General features: G+C 46.4%; 1 protein-coding gene across 3 annotated transcripts in view; it reads right to left on the reverse strand.

The window, feature by feature from the left end:
• Positions 1-13,880, reverse strand: part of VSIG10 (V-set and immunoglobulin domain containing 10) — a 36,085-nt gene that overhangs the window by 4,874 nt on the left and 17,331 nt on the right. The window contains exons 4-7 of one of the 3 annotated variants that reach the window (XM_045456883.1): positions 12,041-12,301; positions 4,011-4,304; positions 1,514-1,624; positions 665-677 (exon numbers count right to left, since the gene is read on the reverse strand). In XM_045456883.1, the coding sequence (XP_045312839.1) occupies positions 665-677; positions 1,514-1,624; positions 4,011-4,304; positions 12,041-12,301 (679 nt within the window). Of the gene's footprint in view, positions 1-664; positions 681-1,513; positions 1,625-4,010; positions 4,305-12,040; positions 12,302-13,880 lie in introns of all 3 variants that reach the window. The other 2 variants (XM_045456882.1, XM_045456884.1) reach the window with 2 other exon arrangements.

Consider the following 13,880-nt stretch of genomic DNA (forward strand, 5'->3'; position numbering starts at 1 on the left):
AGGTGACGTTTCCCCAGGAAAGATCACCCCAGAACAGTAATACCACCGGTTGAGAGGAACAAAGAGAAGAGTTCTTTGCTCCCACCCAGAATCTCCTTAGGAAATGAAATACCCAAGTTCCATTTAGTTGCTTTGTCCCGAATGAGGTTTCCTTTTGGGAGGGGCTTCTGGGCAAGCTCAGACCAGTCTCCCGAAACATGCTGTAAGATCAGGACTTAGGCTTCCTTTTAGCTCTTTTTAGAAAATGACATGAAATAAATGCACAAACGGCCGGGCTTCATGCATACACACCGTCTTTACGCTTCAGTAACAGCCCAGCAATGTGCCCCACCCTGAGACCGGGCCTTGTAAAACGAGCACAGACTTTGGAATCGGTCAGACCGGGATCTGAATGCAGGCGCAGCCCTCCGTTTCCTGGACGAGCTTGCAGACATTACTTCACCGAGGGTCCATCTCCTTATCTGGACGATGGCGATGCCACCACCATCCAGAAGAGTTTACGACAGAGTTTATAATCACACCTAATGAAGCCCCTCACCCAGTGTCCGGCACATGGCGGGTCCTCAACCGTGGCTGCTATTATTGCTCTTACGAGAGAAAACAAAAACCGCAGTGAAGACAGATCACAGAAATGGCTTTTTGACTCAATGCTAGGAACACTCACCTGAAAGTGTTTCCTACTGAAGGGAGAAAGGAAAAAAATTAATATCCAATAACATCTACTTCGGCCTCAAAAAACGTTTTTTTTAAATATTTGTATAATCTTTTTTTTTAATTATGAAATTTATTGTCAAATTGGTTTCCATACAACACCCAGTGCTCATCCCAACAGGTGCCCTCCTCAATGCCCATCACCCACCCTCCCCTCCCTCCCACCCCCCATCAACCCTCAGTTTGTTCTCAGTTTTTAAGAGTCTCTTATGCTTTGGCTCTCTCCCTCTCTAACTTTTTTTTCCTTCCCCTCCCCCATGGTCTTCTGTTAAGTTTCTCAGGATCTGCATAAGATTGAAAACATATGGTATCTGTCTTTCAAAAAATGTTTTTGATCTAACATTTACAAAAGGACAGAGAAATGAGAAGACTGACCCAACGTGAGAGGTGACAGGGTATTCAGGAATGGTACTTAGGATATTCATTATTGCACATCATCTGGACCCAAGGAAGAAGCCTACAGAATGGGACCTCAGGTGGGAGCACAGTTAGGGCCTCCTTTCCCCACCCACACCCTTTTTTTTTTTTTAAGTTTCTTTATTTTGAGAGAAAGAGAGAGAGACAGAGAGAGAGAGAGAATGCATGCACGTAAGCAGGAGAGTGGGAAGAGAGGGAGGGAGAGAGAGAATCCCAGGTAGGCTTCACGCTGTCAGGGCAGAGCTGTTCCTGGCAAGCCATGAGATCATGACCTGAGCAGATACCAAGAGTCAGATGTTTAACCAACTGAGCCACCCAGGTGACCCCCACCCACACCCTTTCGAGAAACCTAAAAGGTAAGCAAAAGGACCCAAGAAATCCTTACCTTTCCAGCAGAACACAGGGCTGTAATACAACATAAGCCCTGAGATAATGGCCAGTCCCAGCAGAAGGAGGCTCACGATGGTGCCCACAATCCCACCAATATTCCAAGGTTCTACAAAGACAAATCACACTGTTGAGTCTTCCACTGGATACACCTGTAGGTAGTGCTCACTTGGGCAGCATGTATTAAAATTGATACACAGGCAGGTGAAAGAGCGACATCGCCCTTCCTCTGCCTGGGTCCTAGTCTTCCTTTGGTTCCATAAGCTTGGGCAAAGCATGTGACCTCTCCATAAGGCAAGATAAATATCTCATTTCCTCAATTTGTGGGAATCAAATGAAGCACGTGATACAAAAGAACACTGGAAAGTTGGGGCGCCTGGGTGGCTCAGTCAGTTAGGCGTCCAACTTTGACTCAGGTCATGATCTCGAGTTTCATGAGTTTGAGCCCTGTGTCGGGCTCCATGCTGACAGCTTAGAGCCTGAAGCCTGCTTTGGATTCTGTGTCTCCCTGTCTGTCTGACCCTTACCCACTTGCACTCTTTCTCCCTCAAAAATAAATAAACATTAAAAAAAAAAAAAAAAAAAAAAAACACTGGAAAGTTAACATCTCCGTCTACCAGACATCAAGACTGTTTATAACGTCACAGAAATTAAGAGTATGAGTTATTAGTGCTGTCATAAACAGTGATGAATGGAACAGAATCAAGAATCTAAGAACAGACCTACACATAAAAGAAAATTTGATTTATGACAGATTAGTGGGTAAAAGAGGAATTATTCAAGAATGGTGCTGGAATAAATGGCTATCCAAATTTGGGTGGTGTTGGGTGGGGGAGAAACTGGACCCTTACCTCACACCATTCACAAAAATCAATTCTAGATGGATTAAAGATTTAACTGTGAAAGGCAAAACATTAAAACTTTTTAGAAGAAAATATAGGATAGGACTTTTGCAGCCATGGAGGAGACAGGATGTCTCAAGACATAAAAAATTGCTAATGATACAAGACTCATAAAATTAACTACTAAAAGAACGCTCATGAAAGGATAGCATAAAGAAAGAAAAAAAAAGACAAACTAAAAGGAGATATTTGTAACATGTAAACCTAATAAGGATTAGTAAGCAGAATTTCTAAAGAACTTGTACATATCTATAAGAAAGGAGGAAATGTCAAAAGACACACGTGTATTTCGCAGAAGAAACACAAATAGCAAAAACACATATGAAATAATGCTCAATCTTCTTAGAAACCAGAGAAAGGCAAATTAGAATAACAGTGAGATTCCACCCCACACATACTTGATGGGCAAAAATCACAAAGCCTGATAGCGAAAATGTAGAACAACTCAATACTCCTACATACTGCTGTTGTGAATGGAAATCAGTACAACCACTTTGGAAAATAATTTGGTATTATCCAATAAAGATACAAATGCACATGCCCTATAACCCTTCATTTCTACTCCTTCTACATATATCCCAGAGAAGTATTTGCCTGGGGACCTGCTGTGAAAGTACAGGAGAAACTGGGTAAAAGATTGTCATAGTAACACTTCTGTTCATCACAACAACAAAAAATCAGAAACAATACAAAGGTCCATCGCAGGAAAATTAGTGACTTAGTTGTGTAATCGTGACACAACAGAAAATCCTACAGCAGTGAGGAGGTATGAAGTATAATCACACATATTGGCATGAATAAATCCTAGGAACAAAAACGTGGAGTGAAAAAAGCAGGCGTTTCACTTATGTAGTTAAATTTTTCTTGAATAGTGATTACATTTTTCAGGAGGCCCAGGATGAGACTGGAAAGGAGTCTACAGGTAGAGTCACCTGATGCCCACTTAAATTTGGATTTCAGGTAAAAAATGAATCATGTTTTAGAATAGGCATCTCCCATGCAAAATGTGGGACATGCTTACGCTAAAAAAATTCTGTTTTTCTGACATGCAAATTTAAGAGGGCATCCTAGGTTTTTTAGCTTTGTTCTAATTTCCTAAATCTAGCCACACTACCTACAAGTAACTTCTGCATTGTTGGCGCTGCTCTGTATCTTAAGCAGGCTGGTAGTTTCTTGGGTGTTCATTTTGCTCTTATGCGTCACAACTTACACTTTTTGTATTTTTAAAATATATTTTATAATATATATTCTTAGGGATGTAACAGATTATTTTTTTAAGCTTCATTTTATATCTTCTTTACTAATCTCTTTGCCAACGTGGGGCTTGAACTCACAACCCCGAGATCAAGAGTCACGTGCTCTTCCAACTGAGCCTGCCACGTGCCTCAACATAAATTACTTTTTTCTCCCCATGCAATGTTGGAAATGTAGGACTGGATAATAATTTTTCCACCTTGTCAGGTCGTAGGCAAGCAGACAGGCGTTCTCCCAGATGGCAGTGACCACCTGGTCATATATGGAAGCACCGAACTGTCCTCGTGCTAGTGGAAGGTCCTCTGAAGCTCTCAACCATCCTCCTTTGGGGCCACTCACCTTTCACACTCAGCCAGATGTCCACCTCCCGCACCCCCACGGGGTTCTTGGCCTGACAGACGTAGTAGCCCTCATCCAGGACCTGGGAGCAGTTGCGGATGGTGAGTGTGGAGCTCTGGCCATTCTGGGTGATGAGATAGTGGCCATTGGGCTGGATGACCACCTCGGGCTGGGTGAGGTTCCTCAGCCACAGGATCTTGGCAGGGGGGTAGGCTCCAGACACTTGGCAGGTGAGCGTCACATTGCCCCCCACGAAGCAAGTCTTCATGGGCTCAGAGACAAGGGAGGCACTCCCTGGCGAGCAGAAGGTAAAGAAAGAACACAAATGTTCAAGGAGACTCAAGCAGTGGCCTGAGATTTTCAAGAATATTATTACCTTCCTAATGAAACAACTACAGGAAGTTCTGTACCACACTTGGTCTCATGTGATAATAAAAGCTAACATTTATTTAGCATCTACTATGGGATAGGCACGGTTACGCTTATTAATCCAATTAGTTCTCACAAAAACCCTGTCCTTATCCCCATTTTGCAGATGAGGAAATGGAGGCCCAGAGAAGGTTAAGTAACTTGCTCAAAGTCACACAATGAGTTAAGTGGTGCAGCTAGGATTAGGATGAATAAGAGTCCTGGTTTGCTCGACTGAGGGGGTTCCTAGGACATGGGGCTTTCAGGGAGAAACAGGGGAAAGTCTTGGGCAAACCAGGATGAGTTGGGCAAACCAGCCAAGTTGCCAGGCTTTTGTAGCCCATGCTCCTTATGTCTATGCTATAGGCTTCTATGCGTAATAACCAGATTGCTCATATGAAAAATGGGCACGCAGCCTGCCAAGAGTATTTGAGGGGACAGTAAAGCAGCTGTCATTTCCTATCGCCGCGGTTAACAAATTGCTACAAACTGCGTGGTTTAAAACACCACAAATTGGTTCTTTTATAGTTCTGGAGGCCAGAAGTTGTAAATGATCTTATGGGGTTCAAATCAAGCTGTTGGCTGAGCGCATTCCTTCTGGAGGCTCTGGGGGGCCAAATCCACATCCTTTTCAGCTTTTTGAAGCCATCTGCATTCCGTGGCTCGTGGCCCCTCCTTGACCCGCTCTTACACCTGTCGTCACATCTCCTGCTGCTGACTCTGACCCTCCTGTCTCCTTTTCAGAAGGTCCGTGTCATCACAATGGCCCCACCCCGATAATCCAGGATGATCTCCCCATCCCAAGATCTTAAATCACAGCTTCAAAGTCTCTCTTGCCACGTAAGGTAACAGTCACAGGGATGAGGACACGGACATCTTGGGGGGAGCATCAGTCTATCACAAGTGTGTTGTAGACAACTCAGAATGCGGCGTCCCTGTGGCCTCAGGGTCTGACTTGAGTGGGCCGTGGGGAACTCTAAGGTGCACCCTAGCAATCCATTTCTTTCCTTTTGTAAAATTTTTTTGAGACAGAGAGACACAGTGTGAGCGGGGGAGGGGCAGAGAGAGAGGGAGACACAGAATCCGAAGCGGGCTCCAGGCATTGATCTGTCAGCACAGAACCCGACGCAAGGCTCAAACTCACGGACCGCGAGATCATGACCTGAGCCGAAGTCTTAACTGATTGAGCCACCCAGGTGCCCCCGATCCATTTACTTTCTTTGCAGCAGAAAGCCTTTCCCAAAATGCACACTATCCTGGAAAGGGTGGCAAATTCATCTTGGGTGATATATTAAGCCCTTATTTTCAGCAGCTGAAAGGCACAGACTGGCACACTGGGTTCCTGCCTGGGAGAGTGAAACCACACGCTTCCCACAGGCGGTTGTCCCAAGAGAGAATCTAGGGTTTCAGTGCTGGCGCCCTGGGGAGACGGAAGGGGTGATGTACACGGGGGACAGGGTGGGGGTATAGAGCAGCCCAAAGGCTCTCCCTCTAAATTAGGTCAGCAAAAGAGACCCAAACGTAGGTTTCCTCAGGAAACTCAGGTGCTCCACCCCCTTCTGGATCAATTGTCAGGTTCCTGCCATGTTGCCAAATTGTGCTTTCCCCTTCTCTGTGGTTAACTCCTGTGTCCTTTGGGGTCACAAAGCCAGCAGCAGTGACATGCCTCATCTGTATGTTGCAATTCAGGGGCCCCCAAACCTAAGTCTGAGACACAGCCTCCTCATCCTGCATAAAAAGCAAAGCAAACAGTCCCCCTAGTGCCCCCTTCCCCAGCAAACAGAGGTCATGTACGTAAATCCGCTTCTGCCAAACAGCATTTGCCCCTCAAAAAGCTGAGCCACCCAAACAGTGAGTGTGGTACCTATAAATTCAGAGTTTCTTTCACCTAAGAGGATGCTGTGTGCAGGGGTGGGGTCAGGGGCGGGGGTGAGGGGATGCAGGGCCCTCAGAGATCTGCGAGAGATGGAATAGACACCAGGGCCTTCACATAATGGGCTGGTTAGTGCTTCAGCTTATCACGATTTGAGTGGATTTCTTCCGTGTAGGGGCCTACAAGCAATTTAAAGAGATGTGGGCAGCAGGAATCCCCAAAAGTATCACTTTTCATCATTTGGGGAGCTATGCCGTTCTGTACCCAAAAGGTGAGCATTAACATTACTTTTCAATGACTTACTAGTCCTCCCAAGGGCAATGATCCAGAGACTTCTTCTCCCCCAAGGGCACTGCTATTCAAAGTATGTTCTCAGGACCAGCAGCAACAGCACTTTCTAGGATCTGGTCAGAAATGCAGAGTCTTGGGCCCACCCCAAGCCCAGAGAGACAGAATTTGCCTTTTAACCAGACCCGCAGGTGACCTGTATGGACATCAAGGCTGAGAAGCTCTGGGCTCAAATGACCAAGAGGAAAGAGGGGAGAATTGGACAATGTCAGAGTCAGTCAGGAAGGTTCTAGGCCCTTGTGCCTGCTTCCCTATGCTCCTGGAATTGGGAAAACGTCCACCCAGTTCTCTTCTCCAGACACATTTCTTAATCCTGAGCACATATTTAGACTCAAATTACTGGCCAGGACTCAGGGGCCACAAGAATGATGAGTCAGACAAGATCTGCAGGAAAAATACGAAGGGGTGGGGGAAAAACAACACCAAACCTGTCAGCTGCCTCTGCCATTTTCACCCTGTCTCAGGGTCAGTCCATAATTTAGCCACTTCCTGGGAGTTGCCGTCCACGGCACACTTTGGGAGTCTTCATTACCCGCCACTCGGAAGGCGTGCCCTGCTTCCGGCTGCAGGAATCGGGTCAAGCCCATTGCTTCTGCTTCATCATCCATAACAGGGAGTGCAGTGGATTGAAAAGCGTCCACCCGGGGCGCCTGGGTGGCGCAGTCGGTTAAGCATCCGACTTCAGCCAGGTCACGATCTCGTGGTCCGTGAGTTTGAGCCCCGCGTCAGGCTCTGGGCTGATGGCTCAGAGCCTGGAGCCTGTTTCCGATTCTGTGTCTCCCTCTCTCTCTGCCCCTCCCCCGTTCATGCTCTGTCTCTCTCTGTCCCAAAAAAAATAAATAAAACGTTGAAAAAAAAAATTAAAAAGAAAAAAAAAAAAAAAAGAAAAGCGTCCGCCCAAAATTCACGTGGGACCCCAGAACGTGACCTTATTTGGAAACAGGATCTTTGCAGATGTAACTAGTTCAGGATCTCAAGATGTAATCATCCTGGATTCAGGGTGGGCCCTAAGCCCACCAGCAGGTGTCTTACAAGAGGAGTGGACCCAGAGAGACACAGACACAGAGAAGACATGAAGACAGAGGCAGAGACTGGAGGAACGTAGCCACAAGCCAAGGAACGCCTGGCAGCACTAGAAGCCAGGAGAGGCACGGAAGGACTCTCCCCTGGAGCCTTGGACGGGAACATGACACACCAACCCCTCAATTTCAAACTTCCAGCCTCCAGAGCTAGGAGAGAATACATTTCTGTTTTATTTATTTATTTTTCGTTTGTCTTAACGTTTATTTATTTTTGAGACAGAGAGAGACAGAGCACGAAAAGGTGAGGGGCAGAGAGAGAGGGGGACACAGAATCGGAAGCAGGCCCCAGGCTCTGAGCTGTCAGCACAGAGCCCGACGCGGGGCTCGAACTCACAAACTGCGAGTTCAGGACCTGAGCCAAAGTCGGATGCTCAACCGACTGAACCACCCAGGCGCCCCAATATCTGTTGCTTTAAAACACCAAGTTTGAGGTGCTTTGTTATGGCAGCCCCAAGAAATGAATGTATGAGGATAACATGAACACCTAGCTCCCAGGGTGATCGTGAGCACTAAGCAAGGTACTGTGTGGAAAACACCCAGCACAGCACCTTGTACACGGTTTGTGCTCAACAAATATCGAGGTCACTACTGCGATATTGCCAGTTCCCTACTTCACGTTTCTATGACTTATCTTTCCGAGGAAATTTTAAGTCCTTGGAAGGTTAAGGACTCGGTACTCCTACAGTGCCTGATACCATGCTGAGTATGTAACTCTTCCCCGAAAGGACTTGCTGGGTTAAGTGCGGAAGGGGTTCCTGAGGGAGGCAAGGGTTCTGGAGTCAGATCAGCCTGGGCCAGGTGCCAGCTCAGTCACTTACAAGCGGGGTGATCGTGGGTAAGTTAGTTCACACGATGTCCCCTCTGCAACTTACAAACTGTCGTGTCTAATCTGCGGGCTACTGTGAGGGTTCAAACGTCGTGTCAGCAATTTGGAAACAGGAAAAGAACTTCTGAGCCCAGAAACCTAAAAGTACAGGACTGACACAGGTAGGTGACCCCTTCACAATCAGAAACTGCTGGTAACTAGCAGAAATGAAGCACAAATGCAGTTTAGGAGCCAAGTAGGACAGAAAAATATCCATGGCATGCAATGACAGTTCTCTGAAATTAACTGACTAGGTGAATATAAAATACTCTTAGGGAATAATAAGAAAAGATGAACCCAGTAGAAAAATGGACAAGACAGTGGGTGTCGTATGGAAACAAATTTGACAATAAATTTCGTATTAAAAAAAAAAAGAAAGACAAATGGACAAGATATGAACAGACAATTCGCAGAAAATATATAGGAACCAATTAGTACATAGTATTATGTACCAATTAGTATATAAAAATTGTCAACTCCCCTAGGATCAAAGAAACCCAAATTAAAAATTATGCCATGTCTTAACAAACAAATAGGAAAAGTCTAAAAAATTAAAGATAACACTCAGGGGCGCCTGGGTGGCGCAGTCGGTTAAGCGTCCGACTTCAGCCAGGTCACAATCTCGCGGTCCGTGAGTTCGAGCCCCGCGTCGGGCTCTGGGCTGATGGCTCAGAGCCTGGAGCCTGTTTCCGATTCTGTGTCTCCCTCTCTCTCTGCCCCTCCCCCGTTCATGCTCTGTCTCTCTCTGTCCCAAAAATAAATAAACGTTGGGAAAAAAAAAAAAAAAAAAAAAGATAACACTCAATGTCAGTGGAAATCCCACCCCAGTCTTCCTAGAGGGGACTTGCCAGTGGGTACAGGGATTCTTTGTGGAACGATGGAAACGTTCTGGAAGTAGACAGTGCTGATGATAGTACAACATTGTGAATATACTAAACACCACCATTATACGCTTTAAAATAATGAAGTTTACGCTGTGTGAATTATATCTCATTAAAAATAAAATTGTGAGGCGCCTGGGTGGCTTAGCCAGTTGAGTGTCCGACTTCGGCTCAGGTCATGATCTCACGGTTTGTGGGTTCAAGCCAGGCGACAGGCTCTGTGCTGACAGCTCAGAGCCTGGAGCCTGCTTCTGATTCTGTGTCTCCCTCTCTCTCTGTCCCTCCCCTGTTCATGCTCTGTCTGTTTCTCTCAAAAATAAATAAACACTAAAAAAAAAATTTTTTTAATAAAATTGCAAAAAACCAGTGGGGCCGGGTGTAGCCCACGGGCCATCGTTTGCCAACCCCTGTTCTAATGTAGAAAGTGAGTCTTGGTCCCTTCTGTTGCCCAGGGCCAGCCAGGTACCGGACACAGATGAGCCACTCGGGGCATGTTTGCTGAATGAGTCACTGGGGAAGGGTCAACCATGGGAATGCCGCTTGCCTGGGAAAACACGCATCTCCTGGCATAACAGCGCTCACTTCTCAGCAGGTCAGCCCTCCGTGGCCGCACCTCTGAGGATCGTCCTGACACACTAGGAGGAAAATCTTCACCATGGCCAACAAAGCCCAACACCCTCAGGTCCTTGCTTCCAGTGGTATTCGTTTCCTGGGGCTGCTCTCACAAAGTACCACAAAGTGGGTAGCCTAAAACAACAGAGATCCTTTCTCTCACAGTGCAGAAACTCAGAGGTCTGAAATTCAGGTGTCAGCAGGCTTGAGGCCTCTGGAGGATCCCCAGGGAGAAACCATCCCGTGCCTCTCTCTTAGCTTCTGGCAGTCACCGGCAACCATGGACATTCTCGGCTTGTAGATGGACCACTACAGTCCCTGCCTCCATCATCACGTGACATTCTCCTCGCGTGTCTGTGTCCAAATGTCCCTCTTCTTGTAAGGATACCGGTCACTGGAATAGAGCCCACCCTACTCCAGCATGGCCTTATCTTAACTTAATCACACCCACAAAGGCTCTTAGCCCAAATATGGTCACATCCACTGGGACCCAGGATTAGGACTTGAACATACCTTTTTTGGGAGACACAATTCAACCCACAATAGCCATCTAGCCTAGTCACTGCCTCATGCACAGTGGTCTACTCTCAGTTCCTCAAGTGCCAGATAAGTTACTACCTCAGGGCCTTAGCATTTGCTATTCCCTCTGCCAGGAATACTCAGCCCACCTAGCTAGCTCCTTCTCATCCTACAAGTCTCTGCTCAAAATACTACTACCACAGGAGACCTCCCTACCCCCTAGGAAGAGTAGCCCTCTTCCTATGATAGACTCTTTAAAACACCCCATTTTATTCTCTTCATAGCTATTATCACTGGGGTGCTTGGGTGGCTCAGTTGATTAAGCATCCGACTTCAACTCAGGTCATGATCTCACAGTGTGTGGGTTCGAGCCCTGCGTCAGGCTCGTACTGACAGCTCAGAGCCTGGAGCCGCTTCGGATTCTGTGTTTCCCTCTCTCTCTGCCCCTCCCCTGCTCATGAGCACATGCATAATCTCTCTCAAAATTAAAATAAAAACATTAAAAAAATAATTATTATTATCCCTATCTGAACCTATCTTACCTGTTTTTGGATTTTCTATCTTCCTCTGACCCCCACCCCCACACAGAAAAATTTAAGCCCTAGGAAAGAGGAATGGTCGTGATTTCAAAAACGTTACCAGAAATCATTTGACACTCTTCCCTTCAGAAAGTGGAACCTAATTCCACCCACTCCCCCTGTGAAAGTGGAGCCAGACTGAGTGACTCACTTCTAATGAACAGAATATGGCAGAAGGGATGCCGTGCGACTTGTGAGGCTAGGCAGGTCAGAGGAAGGATTGCAATTGTCTGGCTTGCTCCCTCTTGCATCACTTGCTCTGGGGAAAGCCAGTGCCATGTTGCAAAGACAGTCAAGGGGCTCTGTAGAGAGGCCCCCATGGAGAGGAAGCAAACCTGCCAAGCATATGGGTGAGCACCTTGGAAGTAGATCCTTCAGACAATTCAGCCCTCCCAACAAAGTCTTGCAGCTGAGACCCAGGTATCACGGAGCCAAGACAGACCATCCCCACTGTGCCCTGTCCGAATTCCTGGCCCACAGAAATCGTAAGATAAATAAATGATTTGTTGTTTTAAGCCATTAGGTCTGGGTGTGTTTGTTACATCACAGGAGATAGCTAATAAATGAACCACGTACTTCTTGTTCACTGTTCCACCTCCAGTACCTAGAAACTGTGCCTGGCACACAACAGGTGCTTAGTTAGGATGCATCAGGTAGAAAACGGCTTGGATGAGAACCAAGAAGGTTGGTGAAGCATCTTTAAAGTTTGAAAGGAAGGAGATACAAAGCAAAAGAAAGGAAGAAACAGAACTCGGTTCACTACGACATCTTGGGATTTCTTTCCTAGACCTTCTTGCAGAAGGTTCTCTTGGAATAAAGGAAGATGGGTGGACCCCAACCCGGGACAAGGCAGGCCAGACTCACTGATCTGTACCACACAGCTGGCTCCCAACTCCGGTCCCACTATGTGGCTCCCGACACACTTGAACTTCTTGCCATCTGACAGCTGGGACTGGTTCAGCATCTCCACCCCCAGCTTGGACGTCCCCACGGCCACACCTCCTGGCTCTTCTGTCCACAGGAAGTCCGGGTCTGGGTACCCCCCGTCCCAGCGACAGGTGAGCTGCAGCGTGAGCTGTCCTTGTGACATCTCTGCCCGGCACTGAGGGGCTGACGGAGGGGGTGCTGCAAAACAGCAGAGGATGCGGGCTTAATCAGAGACTCCAAAATCAGCCACTGAGCTGGCCCTAAGGATTACAGAACCAGTGTATCAGAGAAACAGTCATGCTCAGTTAGTGTGCCCTGAAATAGCTCCTTAGCACAAATTAGTGCATGACAGTAGTCTGGGTTTCCTCTGCGGAGTGTCCAGTCTCCAAGGACGTGGGCCTCATTCGTCTTTGCAATTCTCACTAGCCACGATGACCTTTACATGTGCCTATTTAAGGGCTCAGTAACTATATGCGGTGGGTGGCTACTGTATTGGACCACAAAGAATAGAACATTTCGATCATCATTAAAAGCTCTACTGGACAGTGCTGGTCCCCAGGGGGCGTGACAGGTGGGATTCGCCCCCACCCTTAACATATACTTCCTTTTTACTCTGTGCAGGCATTACTAAGAACACACAGACATTTAACAAGTTACAAACGTGTAAATCCTATGTAACCCATGTGTTAACAGCTATATGTGAAAATTCACATATATATGTATATTGTGCATATGTTCTATATGTATATTATGTATGTATTAAACGTATTGTACATGCTTTATAGATTTTATATAATACACACAAATAGAATTTGGATCTTACATGGATGGGTAGGTACATGTCATCTACAAGAAAAATTATCAATAATATGCCAAAATGACGGTGAGAATATTCTTTTCTTTCCGCTCATGTTTCCTCTCATAAGCACATATGACTTCGTCTACAATAAATGCCATTTTATGAGAGAACACAGAGACTTATAAAGGCTCTGAATAACGTATGAATTAAGTAAGGTGTTATTATCCTGTTCAGTAATTTGCTGTTCTGATGCCTCCTGTCGTTAGCATGGGTTATGAGCACACTCTATGTGTCTACAGTGGTTTTCACCCAAGGAATTTGTTTTCTCACTCCCGCAAGAAAGGTTCACAAACTGCTGGTTCCTAACGGTGCTAAAGGGCCCAAGTTCATGCATAGAATGAGGATGGTCAAATGCATACACAAATTTTGGTCTTTCCATGCAGTGGGATTATTAACTCCATCACAAAATGGAGGAACCTTGAATACGTAATGCCCAGCAGAAGAAGCTGGTCATGAAAGGCCACATTGGTAGGAATCCATTGATAGGACACATCCAGAATAAGCAAGTGCATAGAGATAGAACACAGATTGGTGGTTGCCAGGGGGTGGAGAAGACAGGAGGGAGTGACTGCTCGATGGGGATGGGATTTCCGTTTGGGGTGATGAAAACGTTTGAAACTATACAGAGGTGATGTGATGGTCGCACAACGCTGTGAATGTATCAAATGCCACGGAGTCGTGCATCTTTAAGTGGCTGTTCTGTACTTTCACCTCAATTAAAAAAAAAGAAAAGCAAGCATTAGGCTCGGCATTAATTTCCTTCTGTGGCTCACAGGGACTCTCCCGTGTCCCCCGCTTAGCAGCAAGCTCCTAGAAGTGACTCCTGTCCGACACAGAGCCCTGGGTATGTACGTGTGTGTTGAGGGAACCGCAGAAGCATGTTCGGGCCCGGGCAGCAGGCATGCCTTTGTAGACAGG

Source organism: Leopardus geoffroyi, chromosome D3 (genome assembly GCF_018350155.1).
Source record: "Leopardus geoffroyi isolate Oge1 chromosome D3, O.geoffroyi_Oge1_pat1.0, whole genome shotgun sequence".
In the NCBI taxonomy this organism is placed as follows: domain Eukaryota; kingdom Metazoa; phylum Chordata; class Mammalia; order Carnivora; family Felidae; genus Leopardus; species Leopardus geoffroyi.